Here is a 27,731-nt window from a genome sequence, read left to right as displayed (position 1 = left end):
TTTACACTGAGAGAAGAGCAAATAACCAGGAAGTTACCTAATAATTCCCTGTCTTGACAATCATGACTGATATTGTGAATGCTGTTACTATGTGCCATACCCAGACACCACTATTTAACCACAAAAGCTTCTATACATTTAGGTTGTATATCTGGTCTCTCGAGCTTTAAAAACCCATAAAGCAGACTGGTTTAATGGCTCAAAAGCAGTGCTGTGCACCACCATACAGAAAACCAGGTTCAATTTCTGATTAGCGATAGTACAAGGGCAGTGTTCATGGCCATTGTTCAACGGTGACACCTAGTGCATGGACTTAGGACGCGCATTACTGGGTTCCAGATAGAACTGCAGTCTGTAGTCACTGGCCAAGGACTGTCCCTGCAATGGCTGAGCTGGGGGAGGCGGTGTTATAAAGAAAGGAACCATCCACCCCAGGCAACTGCTCAATAAAGGCCGATTCCGATTGGACAGAAAGCACAAAGCATTAGGAGAATACTACAGGGCTAAGAGAAAAAAACAGAGTACCCTAAAACACTACCTTAAATCAAGAACCCCAATTTTTCACCAAATTCTCTTTACTGAAAACTCAGACTATTGAGTTATTGCAATATTTACAGCAGATATTCAAAAGCTTTGTGTGGGTAGCTCTTGGCTTACGTGCACAAAACCAAGATTTGGATATCTACTTAAGTTTTGTGCACACAAAAAGTATCTGGATAAAGAGGACTGGATAGAGGTCTTCTGAGGTCTGGCTGGAAGAATAGCTGGACAAAGTTGTGTGTGACTTTATCTGGGTATATTCAACAGCAGCAGACTTATGCGCATACATCCTGCTAAAATCTGGCAAAAGCTAAGCGCATTAAAAAATTAATCTTTACCCAGATAACTTACTCTCTCGTTGATTCTCTGAATGCTGACCTCCAAGTTAAAATAATTGTTCTTTTCTGTTACTTAACATGCAATTGAAATGCTTACCAAATTCAGGTTGCTGGGGGGGGGGGGGGGGGGGGGGGGAGGGGTTGTTTTTTTAAGAGAAGAATAAATTTTACCTAAAGCTAGGACTCCAGATCATCTTCGACCAAAAGCTGCCAAAATTACTACAGAGCCATTTTAGTTAGACTTTCAACTAAGAGCTTAAAAGAAACCTTGTGCCACTAACTCCCATCAAAAAAAATAAAGGATGACGTGCACCCAAAAAATTCCTCAAGCAAAAGAAATAAGAAAAAAACAAATCACCACCAAAAAGCAGAAATCTGCACCAGCAGCGCCAAACAAAAACAAAAGCACTATGTAAGCACTAGGGAGGGTCTCATTTCACAAGCCATGACGAGGCTGAGGCAGACAGGTCCTGAATTCCTACAGTTCCCAATGGCTCTGGAAAACAAACAAGATGACTATGTTTAAAGTATTACATACGGCAAGTGTTGCCACAAGGCTCCGGGGCTTCAGTGACACAGATGCCAACTCTCCCTTGCTGTAGACGTGAGCGCTATCTTGCCCATGTACTTCATGCTTTTAAATGACTTAATTTATTAACAAACTTTTCTAGAGCAGCTGCACATTCCCTCAGAATATTAACTTACCTGATGACTAAAATTCTGCATCTGTCTGTTTCCTTTGCTCAGCTCTCTCTACTGCACTATTTTATAGTGTGTATTTTTGAAGTTTTTGGAATGAGTGATGTATACCTCATATACAATATTCAGCTCATTCTGATTTGTTTTTCCAAAGTTAATACCACTTTTTCAGGGCAGTCACTTTTCAGATGTATGTGCTGTAAGATCAGTTCAGGAATAAGGCCTCTACAATACAGCTTTCACTTATCCTTGGGTAGGAATGCAATCCTAATGAGGTCTAAATAGATTACAATTCCAAAAGGTGTACTCTAATATGTTCAGTGTACCAAACATTTCCATTACATAAAACCCCCCTATGAATGTTATACTGATATCTTGGTATGAACGCCTTTATGTCTGCTGATTTTGTACTTTGCACTATCATGTATATAGTTATAGTTATATTCCATAGCATCTACCCATTGATGCCTGTTATATGTAAGGGCTCCTCCCATAAATTATTTATATGTTGCCTAGTTCATCATATTATATTTTATCATCTGTTATATGTACGGGCACTGCCCAATGGTTTTTTGTTCACTGTGAACCGATACGATGTGCGAACGGATATCGGTATAAAAGAAATGTTAAATAAATAAATAAAATAAATATCTGCACATATTCTATGCATTATGTGCTCCAGCAGGCAATACAGAGCAACATAACAAATACATACTTGTGTAACATTCACTTCTATAGTATATACTGTGTACCAAAACAGGGTCAAGAAGTGACCTTACTCAGGGCAACACATGACCTGCAGTGTCCTACAGCAAAGGTACAATGTCCAACAGTATTTCATGGGTCTCACTTGTATTCTTCTTCAATCATTAACAAAAATAACCAAACCGTGCAGCGCTATAACAAATAACTTAAGAAACTTAGCGAGACAAAGTATTTTCTTTCATCTACGATTGGGAATTTGAAGGTCCCAGACACCAAATATCCTTTATATTGTAAGCACTGATAACTTCCATTGTACCAACATTCTTGTAAAGAGCACACAAACATAACATTCTTGAAAGATTAATTAAAATCCTTTCTAAAATAAACCTGTCTGATTACAGTCTGGCAGATTTAACATATACATACAATTTACTATTTTAATGTTGGTTCTATTGAGAGTCAAGCCGACCTGTAGCATGGAAGGAAATAGCTGATAAACCTTGGGGAAAAGAAACTGACTCTTTAGAGTGCCTTTATTGTTAAAACATAGCCCAACAAACTTTACAGGGTGTATCCTTTTTAAGTATAAGCAAATAATTACATGTGCAACACTGCACTGGACCACACCATAGATTACAATAAGGAGGGAACAAAAAGACAAAGGTTAACCAAGGTCACTAAGAAGCAGCGGAAGCTGGAAATTCATGACTTTGTACTAAGTAAGGCACTGCCAGCACCACTGTGTGAACACTGTTTTTGGAATATCAAGACAAGACAATATGATCATAATAGTACAATTACCCAATGTATAAGCACAGCCAGCTTACAGCAATATACATAGCAACCTTCATTTTCAATGTTATCAGTATTATAATGAACAAAAACAAAGGAAAATTGGTGGGGAAAAAAGTCTCTTTCCTACTTATTTACTCCCAATTTTGTTCACTATAATAAACTGATAAATTCCATGGAAAAATAAACTAAAAACTGAAAATAAAGGTCCCTAGATATACAAAACTACAAGGAAGACCACAGAAATTTACGAAGGGTTAAGGTTGCTGATCAAAGCAATTGAAATCTGACACATCACTATATTTGTCTATTTTAGATTTAAGAAAATAAGTGAGCAAGGAACTGCCTTTCAAAACCAAGCATTTGTGTATCTCACTGCATGTATTTGTCAACTGAATGCCAAGCCCAGTATGTAAGAAACCAAAACTGCTTTCTATTTGCATTCATGCATAAAATAATCCTATGGATAATACTGATGCATTTAACACCTGCTTACAATTTGCTATAACTAAGCACAAAAATTTTCTTATGGTTTTATAAAGAATAAAATTCAATAGTTTCTAGTTGATCAAATGGACACATCTAATGTCTGTGCTTTACGCTTAGCTAGTGTAAATTATTAATATGCAGTGAATCAGTAACAAACACTGCAAATGGCTTTCTAAGGAATGGATCAATGGTTTACTAACTAGAGTATTAGGGATCCACTTTTGAGCAATAATTTTCAAAATCAAAGCCATACAAAACCAAGAACATAATGAAATCTCAAATTCAAAATGTAGTTTCCACTTTGCAGCTACAGCAATGATGCTGTACTTACAATAACCAGTGTTGTACTTTGCCTGGCTGAGTAAACAACTGTATTTTCTCCCGTGGCCCACAGATTATCCACTCTCTCAGAGCTTGGACACCTCTGACATAATTAAACGTCCTACAGCATAAGACTGCAGCGCTGCACTGTTGTCACGATTCTACAACAAACAAAACAAAAACAATGTTCTCAGTCATTTTAGTCATGGAGATGCCCATGACCTTAAACAAGGGCATATAAATAAAGCCACGACCTAACCTTCCCTAGAGATAGTTACAAAATATGGCAGCAACATTACTTCAAGGAAAATGGAAAACAACTTTCTCCTACAGCAGCAGGAATCCACCCTCACTACATTCCCAGTACAAGTTCTTTGAGCAAGGACCTTTCATACAGTCAGATGTACTTAAGGTGTTCTCCCATTTTATGTTTATGGTAAAAATGCTTAGCAAATATGGTCCATAGTGTAAACTACTATAATACACTGTTTACCATGGAAACAGGTCATTAACAGTAAAAATAGTTGGAAAGAATCCTGGATTTTTTCCTTAGAAAAACAAAAGCAAGACACTTCAAAAATATTTTAAGAAAATCGTATTTATATCCCAATGTTTTGATTCCTTAAAATAGACCTTCATCAAAATTCCTTTGACAAAAAAACAAAAAATATAGCAATGTGGCTATATCATGATTTGGACTGCCTGTTTGTTGTTGACTTAAATTTCACTGCTGGGAATCTTGGTGATGTTTGTCATTTGCAACCACTCCTTTCTAGATTCATTTATATCATTTTCTTAGATTCAGGTTATCTTTCTAAAGTCATTAACCTCCTCTCCAAAATTCCACTGTGAAAGATTTAATGGTCCATCAAGATTTGTGGAAACAGCCATTACATAAAGAAATTACAAGCACTCTTGAATTCTGCCTGCACAAAATTTTGCTTCCACTTAGGGATAGAAAGCACCAGGACAAAACTTTTCATATACTAAACCAGGGTCTCATTTTTCTTATACACTTTGGTTTCTCAGACAGTAGTGATTTAAAAATCAAGACTTAAAAGTTTAACAAAAAGCAAAATAAGTATACTTCACAGACTCCGTCTAAATGACAAATTATTTTGCTGTAAGTACTGTAATTAAAGACTGGGACCCGCCAAGGCCTCTAATCGGTACCTTTATGTTGGCATACTGCTATTGGTTGTGCAACTTGCTGATTCTTTCTAAACTAATAAGCACTCTTTATAATTGCTGTTCAATATTCCATTCTTTCTGCCAGGACCATAGCCATCACCCCTTTCCAGTTATAAAGTAAAAAAGACCTAGCTCTAGAGATAAGCAGAAAAAAAAAATTTAAGTTATTTCATCCCAGTCATTCAGTCTAGGTACAATACAACTAAATTGCTCTCATACTGAGCAGTTACAATTTTTCAAAGAATGAAAAATAGTGGAGTGGGGAAGAAAGAGTGCATCATGCAATTATGAATACAGTTTTTAAAATAAGTGCTTTAAAATTTAGAAAAATTCTCCCAGGCTATCTTCTGGGCTCAAGTACTGAAAAAAAAAAAAAGCAATTTTTTAAGTTCCTTCAATGAAATTTTCCTCTTTTTCACCTCCAAGTTGCATCAAACTTGGTCCTTCCTTCTCCAAATTGTAGGCAGCAGTTTCCAAGGTCACACTTCAATGGCAAAGGCCTGGCTACAGTAACTTTTCCTTGAAACGCCAAGATCAAACTTAAAAAACAACAAAAACAAAACAAAAAGGAGGAACCCATCAGCTCAATCAGTAAAACTTTGTGTACTGAGAAACTTCTGGTACAATCTACTCTGCCCTGATCTGCTCAGTTTCTCTGCCTGTCTTTCTGCTGGGCTTACCTAGCACCTGGACTGCTTTGCTGCAGAACCTGCCCATGACCTTCATGATTTGTTTGTTAAAAACTAAAAAAAAAAAAAAAAAGTAAACAAAGGGCAGCTTATTTTTGTCCAGCATTTTTCCACTGTTTTGCCATAGAACATAACAGGCAATCCCAACCTTGCCCCCAAAAACGAATGAATGGCTATCAACAAACAACTTATGAAACCTGCTTTACTTTCACAAAACACCAAGAAAATGTGGTATGCCTATAAGGGCACAGAACACCAGCATCAACTTCTAATCAAATCACTTCATCTGCTTACACAGAATAAGCTTTTCAGCATATCCAATACTAACATAAGGCTTTATACAGAAAGATCGAACAAGTTAAAGTAAATGTTTGGAGCAGAGGTAATTGCAGGTCACTTCTCTTCAAAAGTTGAAACAATGCACAGTTACACTGACAGCTCTGTTTAGGGGAGGAAATGCAAAAAACGATCAATATCAAATCATATCACAAATTTTACCTAATTAAGGAAAAATCCCATGCTAGAATTTGAGTATGTAAGAGGCCTTGATATAAATTGTCATCTAATTTAGATTATAAACCCCCTGAGAATAGGGAAAAAACCTACAATACCTTAACACAAGCTGCTATGAAGCATCTGAAAAAAGTGCAATAGAAATCAAATAAAAAAAAATAAATCAGTATTTTCATAGCAATGTAGAACAAAATAGTAATAACAGGGAGATGTTAATGCATCATATTAAACACAAAATTCCAACACATAACCTATACTAATCTTTTGTGGTAACTTCACAGCACTTAAATAGGGAAAAAACCCTTATAAATCAGTTTACTGTGTTTTTGTTTTACACATGCAAGCTGTATTCCTCTTCAAATTAACCATACGGTGGCTCATCTCAATTCATAAACATTTAGAGAGAGCAAGAAAGATGCATATATGAATAAATGTGTGTATACAAACACACACTTGAAAAAAAAAAACACTGAAGGACATGTAAAACCCAAATACAGCAAAGTACAGGAGGTGCACTGGAAGGTATGCCAGGAATGTAAAGTGGCCATTTTCTGAGCCTGTGCAAGTTGATTAATCTCACTAAAAGCAAAAACAGCTTTTACACTTGCAGCAGCAAAGAAAGAAAGAAAAACTTACCTGGACCTACATCCTGATTTTATTTTTCTTTAACATGCATTTACTTGTCTTCTTGGCCAAACAATTTGAAGCACTCCTTACGCCCCCTCTAACTCCCCATCTCAAAAAAAAGGAGGGACGAAACAAAGACAGCAGGAGCTGCATGGAAAGGCTTCCGAAATGGCCACAGCAATGCCAAGCCGATCAACAGCTGCCCTGACTGCAAAGTGCTCGCCATTTTTCTTTGTCTTTCAGCTGACCCCTGCCTCGACAAAAACTCCCGAGTCTCCAATGAAAGCCTGCAGCCTCCTTCCACTTTAACAGTCAAAGACATTCAATCTAGCTTGCTATTTGACACCAAACCTTGCCTCCACGGCAGCCTCATTGGCTGAAGCCCCCTCCACGGCAGGCATCTCAGGGCTGGGATTGGCCAAATGCCGCATCAGTTACCTCCCACGAACACTTCCTGTTTTAAAGTTACCTTGAGATGTGGAACAGGGGTCAGACAGAGTTAAAACTAGAGGCAACAAGCCCAGCGAAACCTTTTGCAAAATAAAAAAGAAAATTAATAATGACTGTCTATAATTTAAGGCGGCAGGTTTTCCCAACTCCAGGGTCGCCTTTCGCCAATTACAATGTCAAAGTATCGTCTCAACGCATCCCGCCCCGAGCCTCTCCGATTGGCTGTCAGGGTTCATTATATTAAAAAAAAAAACACAACAAAAAAAAAGCAGCTATTTATGGAGCCAGCGATTGGCCCAGCCTGGTGTCTGTCTGACGCACGTAGGGCAGACCCCGCCCCTGTGAGCAGGGGAAAGTGCCTGCCGGAACGCTCTTCCTAAAGGTCAGTCCTGCAGGACTCTATCTGCACCATCCCGGGGCAGAGTAAATACAGACTCCAGTCACTGATTAATCACACACAGGGCCCTAGCTCTGCCTTCCCGTGGTAAATGTGCTATTCGCGCTACCAGAAACCAACAGGAGTGCTAACAAAAGTGAGGTTTTTATGCAAACAACTCTAGCCATCTCCAGGACTGGGCAAAAAAAAAAGCCTATTAGCGGGCCGCTCTAAGCCCCAGATGCTATGCTAGCACCCTCTCTTCTAGGTCCTATAGCAGTGGTTTGCTTTTCACACAGTCTTTCTGATCAGCGCTTAAACTCTAAATAATCTTAAAAGTTAGGAAATACGTTCTATTGCTATCAAATTAGTTAAAGATAATAAGACCAAAGTCAGCTCAGAGTCTGCTGCAAAACAGATTAGACCAAGAGAATCTGGATTCCCAATCCTATGCTATCTTTACAAGGCCAAGATCATTGAATGCTTACATACGAGTAGGTAAATATGTACTGCTACCCTTTAAATACAAATTAATCTACAACACTAAATGTTTACTATGTGAATCATAGTAAAGTAAATGACAGCAAATAAAGACCAGAATAGCCCATCTACTCTACCCATTTAATCTTCCTGCACTTCAGTAGATATATATAGCACTTCCCATATACTATCCATCCCTTTCCTATTACTGCATACCCAAAAGTGGTTACAATGTTGGCGCTGCCATTTCTATTGGTAGGCCCCCTGCACTTTAAAATCCAGCCTCCACATGTTCATTAAAGTTTGGGTATAGGCCTGTTCCCTCCATGCAAGTCCCCCACCTGCACTGTTTAGCATTTTAACAATTGCTCCCTGCAGATTATCTGAATGCCTTCTAGGAAACACAAGGCATTGCAAATGCTGCCACTCCATGCATGCTACCCAGTACTTAATTTCCATCATCTTGCATCCAGGTATCCTCTGTATACATCCCACTCATTTCCGAATTGTTACTGATTGTCTCTACAACTTTCTTTGGAAGAGCACTCCAGGCATCCATCACCCTTTCTGGGAAAAGGTATTTTCTGGTTTTGCTCTATAGCCTACCTACTAGGAGCTTCCTATCAAGATCCCCAGTTCTACAACTTCTTTTCCTTGAAAAAGGTTTGCTTCTTGTGAAATATTAATATTTTTCAGAAATGTTATGTCTGTGTCATGTCCTCCCTCTCTCTCCTAGGATACCCCTACTGAGGTCCTCATCTCATAGAGCTTTTAGTGCACCATTTTGGTAGTATCTCTTTAGACTGCCTCTAACCTACCTGTATCCTGAGACACTGCCTCCAGAACTGAACACAATATTATGGGTGATGCCTCATCAATGCCCTTTACAGAGGCATTATCACCTTTTTTTCTGCTAATTATACCTCACACTAAGCACTAGCATAGCTCTGGCTATGGACACCACCTTATTGCACTGTTACATTACTTTGATTTCAGACACTATCACCTCAAGGTTTCTGTCCTGGACTGTGCACATCAGCTTCTCATCTTTCATCATGCACCACTCTCCAAATGCATGATTATGCACTTGTTTGTACTGAATCTTATGTGACAAGCCATCAATATCTCCAAGCTTTTTTAAAATCACTTCTTATTCTGTCTACTCCCTCAGAGCTGTCCACTCTGTTGCAAATCTCTGTGTCATGCACAAAGAGGCAACATTTTCCTTCTAATCTCTCCACAACATTGCTAAAAAAGATACTGAACCGAACTAGTCACCGATAGTGGGGTACCTCAGCAATCGTAATCACCTTTCTCTCCTCTGAGTGAATTCTATTTACTAACTACCCTCTGTGGCCTATCACCCAACCAGTTTCTAATCCAGCCCACCACCTTGGAATACACCCCCAGGCCGCTCAACCTATTAAATAAGCTTCTTATATGAGAATATATCAAAAGCTTTGCTGAAATCCAAGTAAACTACATCCAGTGCATGCCCTTGATCTAATTCTCTAAATCACCCACTCAATGAAATCAGATTCATTTGACACAATCTCTCCCTTTGACTCGAGGCACTGGATCCTGCAACCTACTTGACAGTAGCTTCTTCACCATCCTTTCCGTCAGCAGGGATTTCCATTCATTCTCCAAGTACTGAGGGGTCAGGCTAACCAGCCTGTAGTTTCCAAACTCCTCTCTGTTCTCCAATGATCAAATGAAGTTATCCTTCAGCACACCCTCTTTGAGTTCTGATATAAGAGAAATATTCAAATGTACCTTGGGTATAACAAAAATGCACGAGGAAACCTTTTTTCTATAGCAAAGAAGTTCTAGGCTATCCTTGTGTATTAGCCTAGCCACCTATTTCATATCATACAATACCTGGATTCTGATAAAATGGATAAGTCATGTTCAACTCACCCTATTGTCAACTTGTCTACTAAGGAACTTTACAGGATCCGTATCTTCTCTATCAGCTGATTTCTACTTTCTAGCCATGAAAACCAAAATGTGTACGTGTGTAAAAGAATAAACACACCACTGGAAAATCAAAGATTATATTAACTAAAAACTAGCAAGACTTTGTAGACTGACACTCCAGAAAGGATGCACCCCTGTCAATTTGCATTTTGAAAAACATACCGTAAGTGAATGCACCAAAATAATGAACAGCTTAAGAAAACACAAACAACATTTGTTCAAAGCACAGACACATCTAGTGTGCTCATTACTACAGATAACCAATTACGAGATTAATCACTGATTTATTCTGGAGCCAAACTGCTACAATCAAAACAACTAGTAACATGAAGTGCAAATATAAAGAAGTCAGGCAAAGATAAATAATTATCCCCTATCCCACCCCACACCCTTATTAAATTTGAATAGTGAATTTCTAATCTTGAAGGCTCTGGAAGGCATAATCATCAGTTATGAAAACCCAATGAACATGTTAACATGTAATAGGCTTCCAGGAAAGAAGATCTACAAGAGAATACTTTTAAGACCTTTGGAATAAGCTTGAAGTTGAACACCAATAAAAAACCATGTGGATAAGAAAAAAAAAAAAAACTCTACCGTATCGCCTGAATGGCAAATGAATAAGTCAAAGAATCTAAATATTCAGATAGAATAGTTGGATTAGATCGTGCAAAATACTTATCAGAAGTTAAAAGAACTGGGAAAGCTATTAATGATTTTTGCAATTGCAAGGCATTCGATTTAAAGTTAGAGAAAAAGTTACCAAATGCATACATCTTCTTGGGAAAGGATATTAAAGCAAAACATGGACATACAGTCAAGAGATCATAACAGGTATTCGAAATGTGATTTATATAAGAAGTCTGACAATCAGCTGAAAGGACATGATCTTAAATGAATGGGTGCATGAAATGAGAGCAGGGGCAGATTGACCTATCGGGGGGATCGGGCATCCCCCGGTGGGCCGGTCTAGCTGGTCACGTGGTCTCGACCGCATGGCTCTTCCTCAGCGTCTCCCAGTCAGCCCCAGCCATTAGACTAAGCCAGCGTGGGCCGAAGAAAAGATGATTAGCCAGCCCCCGCGGAAGACCAAGCTGGCAGGGGGCCGACTAAATTAAAATCGAGGCCGGCGGCGGCCGAAGAAATGAAGATGGGGGCCGACTAAATTAAAATAGAGGCCGGCAGGGACCGAAGAAACTAAAATCGAGGCCCCCGCTGAACAGCTGATCTCCGGCAGCGGTTAGCAGCACCGGTGTTCACTTCTTCGGCCCCCGCCGGCCTCGGTTTTAATTTCTTCGGCCCTCTTGATCTCCGGCGGGGGCCGAAGAAATTAAAACCGAGGCCGGCGGGGGCCGAAGAAGTGAACACCGGTGCTGCTAACCGCTGCCGGAGATCAGCTGTTCAGCGGGGGCCTTGGATCGGAAGGGTGCTTCTGTGTGATTGTGAGAAAGGAACGGTGCTTCTGTGTGTGTGTGTGTGTGTATGTGTGTGAATGCATGTGATTGTGAGAAAGGAACGGTGCTTGTGTGTGTGTGTGTGTATGTGTGTGAATGCGTGTGATTGTGAGAAAGGAACGGTGCTTGTATGTGTATGTCTGTGAATGCGTGTGATTGTGAGAAAGGAACGATGCTTCTGTGTGAATGCGTGTGATTGTGAGAAAGGAACGGTGCTTCTGTGTGTGTGTGTGTGTATGTGTGTGAATGCGTGTGATTGTGATAAAGGAACGGTGCTTCTGTGTGTGTGTGTGTGTGTATGTGTGTGATTGTGAGAGGAACGGTGCTTCTGTGTGTGTGTGTGTGTATGTGTGTGAATGTGTGTGATTGTGAGAAAGGAACGGTGCTTGTGTGTGTGTATGTGTGTGAATGCGTGTGATTGTGAGAAAGGAACGGTGCTTGTGTGTGTGTGTGTATGTGTGTGTGAATGCGTGTGATTGTGAGAAAGGAACGGTGCTTCTGTGTGTGTGTGTATGTGTGTGATTGTGAGAAAGGAACGGTGCTTCTGTGTGTGTGTGTGTGTGTGTGTGTATGTGTGTGAATGCGTGTGAATGTGAGAAAGGAACGGTGCTTCTGTGTGTCTGTGTGTGTCTGTGTATGTGAGAAAGGAACGGTGCTTGTGTGTATGTGAGAAAGGAACGGTGTGTGTGTGTGTATGTGAGAAAGGAACGGTGCTTGTGTGTGTATGTGTGTGTGAATGTGAGAAAGGAATGGTGCTTCTGTGTGTGTGTGTGAATGCGTGTGATTGTGAGAAAGGAACGGTGCTTCTGTGTGTGTGTGTGTATGTGTGTGATTGTGAGAGGAACGGTGCTTCTGTGTGTGTGTGTGTGTGTGTGTATGTGTGTGAATGCGTGTGATTGTGAGAAAGGAACGGTGCTTCTGTGTGTGTGTGTATGTGTGTGATTGTGAGAAAGGAACGGTGCTTCTGTGTGTGTGTGTGTGTGTATGTGTGTGAATGCGTGTGAATGTGAGAAAGGAATGGTGCTTCTGTGTGTCTGTGTGTGTGTCTGTGTATGTGAGAAAGGAACGGTGCTTGTGTGTATGTGAGAAAGGAACGGTGTGTGTGTGTGTGTGTATGTGAGAAAGGAACGGTGCTTGTGTGTGTGTGTGAATGCGTGTGATTGTGAGAAAGGAACGGTGCTTCTGTGTGTGTGTGTGTATGTGTGTGAATGTGTGTGATTGTGAGAAAGGAACGGTGCTTCTGTGTGTGTGTGTATGTGTGTGAATGCGTGTGATTGTGAGAAAGGAACGGTGCTTCTGTGTGTGTGTGTGTGTGTATTTGTGTGAATGCGTGTGATTGTGAGAAAGGAACGGTGCTTCTGTGTGTGTATGCGTGTGATTGTGAGAAAGGAACGGTGCTTCTGTGTGTGTGTGTGTGTGTGTATGTGTGTGAATGCGTGTGATTGTGAGAAAGGAACGGTGCTTCTGTGTGTGTGTGAATGTGTGTGAATGCGTGTGATTGTGAGAAAGGAACGGTGCTTCTGTGTGTGTGTGTATGTGTGAATGCGTGTGAATGTGAGAAAGGAACGGTGCTTCTGTGTGTGTGTCTGTGTGTGTGTGAATGTGAGAAAGGAATGGTGCTTGTGTGTGTGAATGCGTGTGAATGTGAGAAAGGAATGGTGCTTGTGTGTGTGTGAATGCGTGTGAATGTGAGAAAGGAATGGTGCTTGTGTGTGTGTGAATGCGTGTGAATGTGAGAAAGGAATGGTGCTTGTGTGTGAGAAAGGAATGGTGTGTGTGTGTGTGTGAGAAAGGAATGGTGCTTGTGTGTGTGTGTGAGAAAGGAATGGTGCTTTGTGTGTGAGAAAGGAACGGTGTGTGTGTGTGTCTGTGTGTGTGAGAAAGGAACGGTGTGTGTGTGTGTGTGTGTGTCTGTGTGTATGTGAGAAAGGAACGGTGGGTGGGTGTCTGTGTGTATGTGAGAAAGGAACGGTGCTTGTGTGTGTCTGTGTGTATGTGAGAAAGGAAAGGTGCTTGTGTGTGTGTGTATGTGAGAAAGGAACGGTGCTTGTGTGTGTGTATGTGAGAAAGGAACGGTGCTTGTGTGTGTGTGTGTGTGAATGCGTGTGATTGTGAGAAAGGAATGATGCTTGTGTGTGTATGTGAGAAAGGAACGGTGCTTGTGTGTGTGTGTGTGTGTGAATGCGTGTGATTGTGAGAAAGGAATGGTGCTTGTGTGTGTGTGTGTGAATGCATGTGATTGTGAGAAAGGAACGGAGCTTGTGTGTGTGTGTGGGTGTGTGTGTGTGTGTTATGTATGTGAGAAAGGAATCTGCCAGTTTAAAAAAAATGAAATGTGATAATACCTATACCTCAACTTTTCTGCGGGTAGTGCAACTTTTGAAAAGTTGGATGAAAGATGAAATTACTGAATGTTAAGCATCCCTCTTCTGGAAAATAAAATTTAGCAAAGTAGGTAGAGACAAATACTAAAACAAAAAAAATTAAACTATTTAAAATGTTTATCTCAGCAAAATCACAAATTTAAGATACTGATGCCAGGTGGGTTTTGTTTTTTTTTTAAGCATAATTTAAGCAAGAAGACTAGAATAGTTCCAATCTGAAATGGTTTTGCTATTTTTTTTAAGCCTTTAGAAAATGTATATTTTTAAATGGCTAAGACTGGAATCTTCCCATTTAAAAGGGAAGTTGACTAAGGATGTCTTTCGGTTCCATATCTCCCACATGAATAATCATACGACTGATAGTTTGAAGAAAGACACTTGCTTTATTGCCTGAAAGCATAAAACAAGAGAAGCTGTATGGTGTGGGTGGCTGTCCCTTGGGAGGACAGAACCTGAAGGAAGGGTGTCATTTTGCCTTCTGATAGGAATGTGGTTTTCTTATTTAATGGTTGGGATCATCACTTTCACTTTTAGTAAAAGTGAAAAATGCTGCAAGCCTGAAAGCAAGGTGCTTCTGTGAGAGTGTAATGTGTATGTGAGACAGGGAGGGTGCTTCTGTGTGTCAATGTGTGTGCGCAAGAGAGATGGAGCATGTTTTTGGCTGGCTTGTGGCTGTGAGAGAGGGCATGTGTGTGATTGAGCCTGTTTGTAAGTGATATAGAACATGTGTGTCATTGAAAGCCTTTGTGTAAGAGAGAGCGAGAGCATTGTGTGATTGAGAGATTGGCCAGAGAGGTGACGTGTGCATGTGTGAAACTGATCAGGGAGATGACTGGTATGCGTATGAGAGAGAGACTGGTTGGGGAGAGACAGAAACTAGTCTTGAGGGTAAGGTGAGAGAGAGAGAAGGAAGATTGGTTGTGGTCCCTAAGGAAGAGGACCGTGAGGGCAGCCACTGCTGCATCTGGTATGGCCTGCAAGGGAAAGGAGTGGGAGAACTGCTGGAGAGGGTAAGTAAATGTGGCTTTTTAAGTTCATTTTTCTTGACTGACTACAATTTTAATTATTGGGTAGTATGTGATGTGTCTGCTGTTTGAAATATTTTATTGGTGTTTGGTAAAGGTTTCAAAATTTGCTTGAGTCTTTAATGGATATTCTATTCATCAGCTGTTTTGAAATTATTTTATTAGTATGATTTTATAATTATGATTCATGATTTATATATCTTGATTTTATTGTTTCATGAGGAATGGTGACATGTTTGTTTTTCCATTGTTGCACTGTATAGAGTCTGGCATGATACTTTTTGTCTGCACATTTCTATTTATACTTTATGTGGCTTTATTCTGTATTTGATGAGGGTCTGTGTTCTGCATGCGAGACTGAGATGAAGCATTCTTTTAGCATGTGGTTTCTCTGTAGGGATCTGTAGTAGCTTGGCCTGTTCTGTTTTCCTGATAGGTGTATTGATATTTTAGATTCTGGTGTAATATTTGTGGTATTCTTTTTCATAGGTGGGGTTGTTATTCTTTGAGTTTTGACCATGCCGAAATATAGGGGTGTGTACATATATATTTCAAAAAAACAAACCGTCCAATCAGATCCCAACATCAGGCCAGACTTCCGATCCCTTCTCCTAAACTAACATCCACTAAAGAACGTTCGCTCATCATAGCAGGAACCAAAATGTGGAACAGTATGCCCGTGGATCTGCGCCAAGAACCCTGCCACCGAAAATTTAAACATGACCTAAAAACATGGCTGTTTAGAAAAGCCTTCCTTTGAAGGATGGGAATCATGCAATTACATACTTCGCTGCTCAACTATTTCTGATTCCTCTATTCTACCTTGCCTTTCCCTTTCCCTCTGACTCCCCTCCCTCTCTGACATGGGGGGGGGAATAAGAGAGTCAGACCAGCAGTGCGGGTCCGACTCCCTTCCCCCCACTATGATTCCCCCTTTCCCTTAGAAATAACTCCCTTCAAGACAGACTTTAGTTAATATTGTTACACATATGTATTTGATATGTATACTCCTAGTTTTTCTGTTAAATAAGCACTTTGCTTTTTCCACTTATGTTCATTGTAAAGCCTTTGGCTGAATTACTGTTTGCTGTAAACCGAGGTGATATGCATTACGTGCCGTGGTATATAAATAAATAACTATATGTAAATTATATATGTAAATTATATTGTATATGTAATTGGGTAACCATGGGCCAGTATGGAGAAAAATCCCCCGGGCCACTATTTTCCCTCAATCGGCCCCTGAATGAGAGGCAAAAGATTTCTGACAGAAGATCTGATCAAAAGGAAAATGAAACTAGATGGTTATGCTGGTGGAAAATTAGCTAATTCAGAGCCAAACGTATTAAGCATTTTCCCAATAGACCAAAAAAGAGAGAAAATCTCTTCAGTACAAGTGGCCCCTAGTATTAAAGGCATGACAGAGGGCAATTCAAATTCAAATCACTTTCTTGACAAGACAATTTTACATGTGTCGCCTAAGTAATACACAGAACGAGTAAAATAAAAATGGAAAAAAATTTGAAAAAATTAATAATTGTAAACTTACACAGATTACAAAAAGTACAATATCAGGCAGGGATAAGTTTCATAGTTAGTTTTGGTGCATATTGTCTCTTACCAGATTTCATTTCTAATGACAGCATAAAAAATGGTTGGGATTTGGAAGATGGGTGAAAGGAAAGCTGAGCAGAGAGAACTGATCCACTCAATAGCCAAGCTTCGTATCAAAGGCAGTGCTAGATGACAAGCTGCTATATTATTATATTATAAACTACAGACCGATGAGTCAGACTTCAGTGCCAGGAAAAATTGTAGAAACTGTTATAAAGAATACAATCACAGAGATATAGACAGACATAGTTTAATGGCACACAATCAGCATGGATTTATCCAAGGGAAGTCTTGCCTCAAAAATCTACACTTTTTTTTTTTTGAAGGGGTTAATAAACATGTAGACAAAGGTGAACCGGAAGATGTGGTGTATTTGGATTTTCAGAAGATGTTCAACAAAATCCCGCATGAGAAGCTTCTAAGAAAACTAAAAAGTCGGGATAAGAGGCAACGTCCTTTTGTGGATTACAAACTGGTTAAAAGACAGGAAACAGAGAGTAGGATTAAATGGTCAGTTTTCTCAGTGGAGGGGAGTGGGCAGTGGAGTGCCTCAGGGATATGTACTTGGACCAGTGTATTTTAATATAGTTATAAATGATCTGGAAAGGGGTATGACGAGTGAAGTGATTAAATTTGTGGATGACACAAAATTGTGCAGAGTAGTTAAATCTCAAGCGGATTGTGATAAATTGCAGGATGACTTTATGAGACTGGAAGATTGGGCATCCAAATGGCAGATGAAATTTAATGTGGACAATTGCAAGGTGTTGCATATAGGGAGAAATAGCCGATGCTGAAGTTATACAATGTTAGGTTCCATTTTAGGAGTTAACACCCAGGAAAAAGATCTGGGCTTAATAGTTGACATTACATTGAAATCGTCGGCTCAGTGTGCTTTGGTGGTCAAAAAAGCTAACATAACATTAGGAATTATTAAGAAGGGAATGGCAAATAAAACAAGGGATGTCATAATGCCTCTATATCTCTCCATGGTGAGACCACACCTTGAATACTGTGTACAATTCTGGTCGCATCTCAAAAAAGATGTAGTCACACTGGAGAAAGTACAGAGAAGGGCGACCAAAATGATAAAGGGGATGGAACAGCTCCCCTATGAGAAAAGACTAAAGAGGTTAGGGTTGTTCATCTTGGAGAAGAGACGGCTGAGGGGGGATATGATAGAGGTGTTTAAGATCATGAGAAGTCTAGAACGGGTAGATGTGAATCAGTTATTTACTCTTTCGGATAATACAAGGACTAGGGGGCACTCCATGAAGTTAGTAAGTAGTACATTTAAAACAAATCAGAGAAAATTCACTCAATGCACAATTAAGCTCTGGAATTCATTACCAGAGATGTGTTTAAGGCAATTAGTGTATCTGGGTTTAAAAAAGATTTGGATAAGCTCCTGGAGAAATCCATAAACTGCTATTAATCAACAGGGAACAGCCACTGCTTGTTGCCAGCATTAGTAGCAAGGGATCCTGCCAGGTACTTGCGACTTGGATTGGCCACTGTTGGAAACAGGATACTGGCCTTGATGAACTCTTGGTCTGACCCATTGTGACATATTTTATGTTCTTATGGCCTTATACACACACAGAAAGTGCATTAAGTGTGAGATGTTTCTGATTGTGTATGAAAGAGAGAGAGAGATGTGAATGAGAGAGGTTAGTGGAGGATAAGAAGCAGAAGATAAATAAAAGAAGTGCTGTGCAAGTAACAGTTAAGATTCTAGCTGGTAGGGTATAGCAAAGTGATTTCTCAAAGGCAAGTATCATGATCCCTAGTGGAAAAAGTGTCACAGGCTAGCCAACGTTTAAACATAGGACATTTAAAGTGCCATGCTGGATCAAATCAAGGGTCCATCAAGCCCACCATCTTATCTCTAAAAGTGGTCGATCCAGATCTCTAGGAAGTACCCGGCAGATTCCAAACAGATCCATTTCTTGTTGCCCACTTCCAGGGATAAGTAATGGCATGCCCCAAGTCTACCTAGCTAATAAATGTTGGACTATGTTCACATTTTTCAGCTGTTGTATAACAAAGTACAAGAAATTGATTTGTTGCAGCTAGCTTTTTTATTTTTCCACAAAAGTAAAAAATGGAAAACTAGCTCGCAATACCTCTCATGGGAGCAATATAGCTGTGGTGGCTCTCGGGGCTGGACTTAAGTCACTCTAGAGAAGTAAATAGATTTGTGTTGAAGAGTTGCCAGAGGGAAATAAAATACACATATATATCTGGGGGAATAGGTCTTGTAGATAGAATGTGGAGGTGGGGAGGGAGGGGACAGATAGCGTTACTGGACCAGCTATAGTTGCCTATCCTTGGGATTACTAATATATTCTGGTGCAATTCTTCCAATTCAGCAAAACCCAAAATATTCCCCACTATTGGTCAAAATGATGCAGGGCAAATCAAGCCCTTGGTCCCTAGTGCTTATCCATTTTCTTACTCCAACAGAAATATGCAAAACTAAAGCTGGCAAACTGTTAAATATAAGGGTAGCCAGCACGGTGCAGCAGATACTACCATAAGCTTGCTAGGAAGACTGGATGAACTATTTGGTCCTTTTCTGCCGTCATTTCTATGTAATGTAATCCAGTTTGGATTGGAACAAAAAGCATGTTTCTGCTTCTGTGCAGAGTAAACCAGCAAAGATATCCAAAATAAAACTGCTTCCAAGAGAAAGCAGTTTTTCATTCTTTGGGATTTTAATGTAGTTTAATCCTCAGCTGGATGGCAAAACAATTTATGGCTTTAAGAAAAATGCATAAAAAGTGTTGCTATATAGCACATTCAGTAGTAATGAAAAAGCAAATTAACTTTTGCTTTTTGATCTCAACATTAATTGCACCCAAATTTCAATTTGTTGTAAACCTTGTTTCCTGTGAAAAGATAAGAAATAATTTCTGCAGTGAAAATAAACATAAGAACATAAGAAATTGCCATGCTGGGTCAGACCAAGGGTCCGTCAAGCCCAGCATCCTGTTTCCAACAGTAGCCAAACCAGGCCATAAGAACCTGGCAATTACCCAAACATCAAAAAAATCCCATGCTTCTGATGCCATTAATAGCAGTGGCTATTCTCCAAGACAACTTAATTAATAGGAGGTAATTGACTTCTCCTCCAAGAACTTATCCAAACCTTTTTTGAACCCAGCTATACTAACTGCACTAACCACATCCTCTGGCAACAAATTCCAGAGCTTAATTGTGTATTGAGTGAAAAAGAATTTTCTCTGATTAGTCTTAAATGTGCTACTTGCTAACTTCATGGAATGCCCCCTAGTCCTTCTACGAACATCCAGATCCTACACTTTCTTGCTCTCAATTAGAAATAAAAGGTGTAGGTGGACTAACACAGCAACATACAACTTGTTTTCACATGGGGGTCATAAGTCTTATCAAACTGTCAGACCCAAGGGCCAACCAGCCCAGAGTCCCATCTTTAATAGTGGGGAGCAGCAGGTACCTAAATAACATTTGGAAGAAAACAGGGTGGCCATTCACTGTCAGACCCATCCAGTTTTAGCAGCTATGGTTTAGAGGTTCACTGAGCCCAAGGTAACATCCTTGACATGCTAAATAGCCTATGATTGATTCCTCCCCCGCCCGCCACCAAAAAAATGCCTAACCCATTTATGTACCCAGTTACAGAGTACTTGCCTCTGGAACAACCTATGGCACATCAGTAGATCTGAGACACCTTTACCCAGAGGAAGTGTCTCCTCTCAATTTTAGCAGTTCCTCAGAGAGGATAAAGTAATGTAGTTATGTTAATCCACTTGGATACATAAAAGAAAAAGGTTAACAAGTTGGTAGTTTAGACTTTTTTTATTGGACCAACAATACACTTATGGCAAGCTTTCCAAGGCACTGCTCCCTGACCCCATGAAGGGAGAACTCTGGAAAGCTTCTCACAAATGTATTAAAGTTGGCCCATTAAAAAGATCTTATCTACCCTTTATTTCTGCCTATCAAAAGAGAATGAACTCTTACTCTCTGTGCAACACTGCACTGTTCAGAAAGACTCTAGTTAGTAATCCATAATACAAACTATCACAATCAATGAAATACTGATACACTGGCTTCAATGGCTCAAATAAAACCTCAGAAAGCCTCCCAGGAATCTCTAAGCTACCTGCCATGCACTCAATCCACACCCCATATACTTTATATCATGCCACTAAAGCCTTCCCCAGGAACCCCCTATTTATAACCATACTTCTGCATCAACATATTTTTCACACTTCTCTAGGTTTTAGTCTTTTAGTTGCTTTGTGTGTCTTATTTTTAACCATTGTGAATATGATATTGTAACCCAGCCCAAACCTTCTGGAGGGCATGGGATATAAATACCTTTTAAATGAATAAATAAAAACAAAACTTTGTACTCCCACCTACCACTGCCACTTGTACATATCATAATTTTATAATTATTCAGAGGGAGTACATGTATACAGAGGTGTGGTTATAAACTCTCTAGAAGACCTAGGTTTATTTCACATCTGCATTTGCCCTCAAGAACCCCCTGCATATATAACAACTATGAGCACCTCTCCCAGGAGCAACCTTGAAGATGTCACCACAATATAACCTCTACATATCACCTCTGTACTCTTCTGCTCCAGAAGCTTCTCCCATAGTGGAGGAGTAACCTCGTAGATAGAGCAGCGGCCTATGAACCAGAGAAGCCAGGGATGAAATCCCACTGCTGCTCCTCGAAATCTTCAGTAAGTCACTTCACTGCTATAGCCTCTAGTACAAAACTTTGGGCCTGATTTACTGAGCATTTTTCCCATAAACACAAATGGAAGAAAACATTTAGTAAAGAGACTCTAAATTGTAAACTTTCTGGGATAGCAAATACCTGCTGTACATAAATGTAATCCACTCTAATCTTATATATAAAGCAAATAAACATTTTCTATATGGTCCTACCCACCCTCAGAGCCTTCTTCTGCATACCACCCCTGTACTGTCTCCCCACATACCACCCCTGTACCATCCTCCCTACTCTCAGAGGCCGATGCAATAAAGTGTGTATAAAAAATGTGCGTCCAAACTGGGTGCCCATTTTTTAAGCACACACACATTCACCTCTTGGGTACCCGATGCAATAGGTAAATGAACTGCCATGCTAAAAGAGATGCACTAGGGAAAATTGTGCATCCCTAGCATGTCCTTGGCATCAGGTGCCCATGAATCGTGCCTGTGTGCAGGTTAGGAAAACAGACACTCAGTACAAGCATGTTTTAAGCCTCTACTGGCACAATATACGTGGCCTTGAGCGTGTATATTGTGCACCCAAAATTTTTTTTCCCCGTTTCATTTTGTCATGCTACAGCTGTCTGTTGTTCCTCCGACTTAGTTAGTATCCTGATGATACTAAGTAGGAGGCACCACAGAAAGCAGGAATTTTTTTCTCTGAGCACTTGACACACAGCAAGGCTTGAGTTAAATTTGCAGATTTAACAAGGGTGCATTGGGCAAGCAGTAGTTTATTGCATCGCAGGATAATAACTAATAGCATCGTGTACAAGGAATTTACATGTGATGAGCACTATTAGCTAAGTGGAAGTCTGGACCTGTGTTTTGGATGCGCTGATCCGCTTATTGCATCGGGGGTTATGGACACATCCAGTCATTCGTTAAGCTGTACACTAGGCTGGTCGCACTTTGTTACATTGGCTCTTCAGCACCTTCTCCCGAGTACCACCCCTGTACCAGCCCGCCACCCTCAGTGCTTTCTTTCATATACCTCAGTACCCTCCCCACCCCCCCCACCCTCACCTTCAGTGCTTTCTTTCATATACCTCAGTACCCCCCCCACCCCTCAGAGCCTTCTCCCACTTACCACCCCACCCTCAGTGCTTTCTTTCATATACCCCTGTACCCTCCCCACCATCAGGGCCTTCTCCCACATAGCACCCCTGTACCCTCCCCACCCTCAGGGCCTTCTCCCACATAGCACCCCTGTACCCTCCCCACCCTCAGGGCCTTCTCCCACATAGCACCCCTGTACCCTCCCCACCCTCAGTGCTTTCTTTCATATACCTCAGTACCCTCCCCACCCTCAGAGCCTTCTCCCACTTACCACCCCCACCCTCAGTGCTTTCTTTCATATACCTCAGTACCTTCTCCCACTTACCACCCCACCCTCAGGGTTTATTTCATATACACCTGTACCCTCCCCACCCTCAGGGCCTTTTCCCACTTACCACCCCCACCCTCAGTGCTTTCTTTCATATACCCCTGTACCCTCCCCACCATCCCTACCATCAGGGCCTTCTCCCACATAGCACCCCTGTACCCTCCCCACCCTCAGGGCCTTCTCCCACTTACCACCCCCACCCTCAGTGCTTTCTTTCATGTACCCCTATACCCTCCCCACCCTCAGGGTCTTCTCCCGCATACCACCCCTGTACCCTCCCCACCCTCAGGGCCTTCTCCCGCTTACCACCCCCACCCTCAGTGCTTTCTTTCATATACCCCTGTACCCTCCCCACCATCCCTACCATCAGGGCCTTCTCCCACATAGCACCCCTGTACCCTCCCCACCCTCAGGGCCTTCTCCCACTTACCACCCCCACCCTCAGTGCTTTCTTTCATATACCCCTGTACCCTCCCCACCCTCAGGACCTTCTCCCGCATAGCACCCCTGTACCCTCCCCACCCTCAGGGCCTTCTCCCACTTACCACCCCCACCCTCTGTGCTTTCTTTCATATACCCCTGTACCCTCCCCACCATCCCTACCATCAGGGTCTTCTCCCGCATACCACCCCTATACCCTCCCCACCCTCAGGGTCTTCTCCCGCATACCACCCCTGTACCCTCCCCACCCTGAGGGCCTTCTCCAGCTTACCACCCCCACCCTCAGTGCTTTCTTTCATATACCCCTGTACCCTCCCCACCCTCAGGGCCTTCTCCCGCATATTTCTCTTCCTCCCAAATTCAAGACAGCGACGGTCTCCCACCCCTCCCCTCAATATTTACCCCGTGCTCCTCCCCGGATGTCTCCGGCCTCTACCCCCCGCCCGCCCCCTCTGGCCATTCCCCGCGGACCCCACCCCAGGCCATCCTGGCGCGGCCAATAGCGCGCGAGCTTCCCGCCGCCCTCGTCGCCGACCAATCAGGCCCCACAGCGCGGACCCCTCCACCAATCAGAGGCGGAAGAGTCAGCGTCCCACCGGGTGCCGGAGAGAAGCGCTACATGGCGGCGGCGGCGGCTGCTGCTTAACCGAGCTCGGGTTCGGAGCCGGGACACGGCCGCGCCTCTCCAGAGATCCTCCTATCCGCACACTCACCAGCCTCCTCCTCGGTGCGCTAAACGTCCGCACACCGGTTCTCCACGGGATGATCCCGCCGCCTCTCGCCTCTGCCGTCCAAAACTCAGCGCCCTTGTGAAAGGCTAAGGAGAGCCGAGCCGGAACACAAGATGGCGGCTCCCCCATTCCCCTCCCCGCTCTACCCGGGCGCGGAGAAGCCGTGCGCAGGCGCAAGGGGCGGGGGTGCGGGAGGAGGAGCGCGCGCGCGCGGCCCTCGCGAGAGTTGTAGGAACGGGCGAGGTATAAAAGCCTGAGCGGGGCAGGCGGGCCCTGAGGAGCGTGTGGCGGAGGGGTGCGGGGTGCGGGGTGCGGGGTGCGGGGTGCGGGGTGCGGGGTGCGGGGTGCGGGGTGCGGAACTTCCCGAAGAAAGCCGTACCTGCTAATCAGTATTAATCCTTCTTTAGTTGTGTGACGCTCACTAACACTGCTCTGGCGCTGTCAGGTTGTCACAGCGCAGGCTTTAAAGTGCTAAACCTGAGAGCGGGCCCGCAGGGGACGTCCGCCTGGCTGCTAACGGTTCCTCCAACCTCTGAAATCCCACAGTGCCAGCCCGTCCTCTGGCAACGATTCACAGCGCCCTCCTATCCCTGCTCCCAAGCTGGAGAGCCAGCCATCTGGCTTCAGACCATGCCCAGCCTGCACCTCCAGTCCACGATCCACAGCGCCCTCCTATCCCTGCTCCCAAGCTGGAGAGCCAGCAATCTGGCTTCAGACCATGCCCAGCCTGCCACTACACCTGCACCTCCAGTCCACGATCCACAGCTCCCTCCTATCCCTGCTCCCAAGCTGGAGAGCCAGCAATCTGGCTTCAGACCATGCCCAGCCTGCCACTACACCTGTACCTCCAGTCCACGATCCACAGCTCCCTCCTATCCCTGCTACCAAGCTGGAGAGCCAGCAATCTGGCTTCAGACCATGCCCAGCCTGCCACTACACCTGCACCTCCAGTCCACGATCCACAGCGCCCTCCTATCCCTGCTCCCAAGCTGGAGAGCCAGCAATCTGGCTTCAGACCATGCCCAGCCTGCCAATACACCTGCACCTCCAGTCCACGATCCACAGCTCCCTCCTATCCCTGCTACCAAGCTGGAGAGCCAGCAATCTGGCTTCAGACCATGCCCAGCCTGCCACTACACCTGCACCTCCAGTCCACGATCCACAGCGCCCTCCTATCCCTGCTACCAAGCTGGAGAGCCAGCAATCTGGCTTCAGACCATGCCCAGCCTGCCACTATACCTGCACCTCCAGTCCACGATCCACAGCGCCCTCCTATCCCTGCTACCAAGCTGGAGAGCCAGCAATCTGGCTTCAGACCATGCCCAGCCTGCCACTACACCTGCACCTCCAGTCCACGATCCACAGCGCCCTCCTATCCCTGCTACCAAGCTGGAGAGCCAGCCATCTGGCTTCAGACCATGCCCAGCCTGCCACTACACCTGCACCTCCAGTCCACGATCCACAGCGCCCTCCTATCCCTGCTACCAAGCTGGAGAGCCAGCCATCTGGCTTCAGACCATGCCCAGCCTGCCACTACACCTGCACCTCCAGTCCACGATCCACAGCGCCCTCCTATCCCTGCTCCCAAGCTGGAGAGCCAGCAATCTGGCTTCAGACCATGCCCAGCCTGCCACTACACCTGCACCTCCAGTCCACGATCCACAGCGCCCTCCTATCCCTGCTACCAAGCTGGAGAGCCAGCAATCTGGCTTCAGACCATGCCCAGCCTGCCACTACACCTGCACCTCCAGTCCACGATCCACAGCGCCCTCCTATCCCTGCTACCAAGCTGGAGAGCCAGCAATCTGGCTTCAGACCATGCCCAGCCTGCCACTACACCTGTACCTCCAGTCCACGATCCACAGCTCCCTCCTATCCCTGCTCCCAAGCTGGAGAGCCAGCCATCTGGCTTCAGACCATGCCCAGCCTGCCACTATACCTGCACCTCCAGTCCACGATCCACAGCGCCCTCCTATCCCTGCTACCAAGCTGGAGAGCCAGCAATCTGGCTTCAGACCATGCCCAGCCTGCCACTATACCTGCACCTCCAGTCCATGATTCACAGCGCCCTCCTATCACTGCTACCAAGCTGGAGAGCCAGCCATCTGGCTTCAGACCATGCCCAGCCTGCCACTATACCTGCACCTCCAGTCCATGATTCACAGCACCTTCATATCACTGCTACCAAGCTGGACAGCCAGCAATCTGGCTTCAGACCATGCCCAGCCTGCCACTATACCTGCACCTCCAGTCCACAACAGGGCACTGCCTCCTATCGCATGACTTATTTTCCTGAGGAATCTCTCAAATTTCTGAAAATCCAAATACCCTACATCAACCGGCTCACCCCTTATCAGAAAAATCTAATACATCTATAAGGCAAAACTTCTCTTTCCTAAAACAAATCTTCCCCATTAAGTCATGTCTTTCTATATGGAAAGCAATTTGTTTTTAAGAATAGTTTCTAGAACTTTGCCCAGCATCTGTCAGGCTCACTGGTTTATAGTTTCCCAGATCTTCCCTGGCGTCCTTTTTAAAAATTGGCATCACATTGGCCACCCTCTAGCTTCAGATATTGTGGCTGTTTTAAGTGATGTTACAGATTATTAGTAACAGGTTTGCAATTTTATGTTTTATTTTTTTCAATAATTCTGGAGTGAATACTAAGGATGTGTTTTTAGTTGAATTGAAACAGGAAATTTCAACAAAATTTTGTTCATTTTTGTTAAAAAAAAAAAATAAAAAATAAAATCCTGAATGCTTCTCCCCCCATCCCTCCAAATCCCTGCCCCCTTTCTCAGTATCATACCCCAGCATCATGGAACAGGACCGATCTGCAATACTGCCCCGCTGCTGCTATTTATCAGCTCAAGGCCAGTGACATTTTACTCAGGTCCCCACTGCTAGACCCTTCCCTGTCGCACATGGAATTTCTAAATTGGGTCATCTGGCTCCTCGTAGTGCCCTACAAAATCAGGTGCCCCACGGTTCAGCCCTCTCTGCTGCACTTTTCAACATTTGTTTAACATTGCCATGCAATTTACTAGGACAGTAAGGCTTGTCACACAAACTTTGGTGATGATGTCCAATTTTTCTTCCCCGTGAAATCTTAGCTAGATACTAGTCATTTTCTTTTGAATTGTGTTAAATCAATTCAAGACTGGCTACAAAAAAATAGACATTTTAAATGTTGACAAGATAGTGATTATTGCTCTGGGCCTCTCTTTTCCCTATTCTGTTCTGTCAGATTTTATATTTGATAGTATTTCCATTCCTTTTTCAAATACAGTTCATGATCTAGGAATCTACTCAGATTGCAAATTGACAATGGTTCCCCAAGTAAAATCAACCGTTCATTCTTAGTTAAAATTTATACACCATCTAAAGCACCTTTTGGAACTCCAGTTTTCATACTGTCCTTCAATCTTTAGTTGTATTTATTTAAAATTACTTGTTAATCACCTGATACAATCTTCCTAGGTGATGTACAATATCAATCTTAAAACAAAGTTTTAAGATTGATATTGGCCTCAACTGGCCTCAACTATTGCAATTCTCTACTGGCAAATAATCTAGAAATCTGCAGCCCATATAGTGACCAGAATCCACATCAGAGAACACACCACCCCAGTCCTCAAATCACTATATCGGTTGCTCATTTGTTACCATATACCAGAGGTGGTCAACTCCGGTGCTCAAGATCCACAAAAAAGGCCAGAATTTCAGGATATC

General features: G+C 42.9%; 1 protein-coding gene across 10 annotated transcripts in view; it reads right to left on the bottom strand.

Moving 5' to 3' along the window:
- The window catches only part of NFYC (nuclear transcription factor Y subunit gamma), a 45,679-nt gene extending 21,522 nt beyond the window's left edge, over window positions 1-24,157 (bottom strand). Inside the window, exons 1-6 of one of the 10 annotated variants that reach the window (XM_029619322.1) lie at window positions 6,914-7,210; window positions 6,376-6,400; window positions 5,756-5,818; window positions 5,495-5,614; window positions 5,058-5,209; window positions 3,895-4,045 (exon numbers count right to left, since the gene is read on the bottom strand). Coding sequence is in view for 4 of the 10 variants with exons in the window: in XM_029619315.1 (XP_029475175.1) it covers window positions 5,495-5,507 (13 nt within the window). In the remaining 6 variants the exon portion in view is untranslated. Of the gene's footprint in view, window positions 1-3,894; window positions 4,046-5,057; window positions 5,210-5,494; window positions 5,615-5,755; window positions 5,819-6,375; window positions 6,401-6,913; window positions 7,212-23,981 lie in introns of those variants that run through there. The other 9 variants (XM_029619321.1, XM_029619315.1, XM_029619317.1 and 6 more) reach the window with 9 other exon arrangements.
- Window positions 24,158-27,731: the final 3,574 nt, after the last annotated feature.

The sequence above is a fragment of the Rhinatrema bivittatum genome, chromosome 11, assembly GCF_901001135.1.
Source record: "Rhinatrema bivittatum chromosome 11, aRhiBiv1.1, whole genome shotgun sequence".
NCBI classification, from domain to species: Eukaryota; Metazoa; Chordata; class Amphibia; order Gymnophiona; family Rhinatrematidae; genus Rhinatrema; species Rhinatrema bivittatum.
The sequence above is the reverse complement of the archived record's forward strand: the minus strand, read 5'-3'. Positions and strand labels throughout refer to the sequence as shown.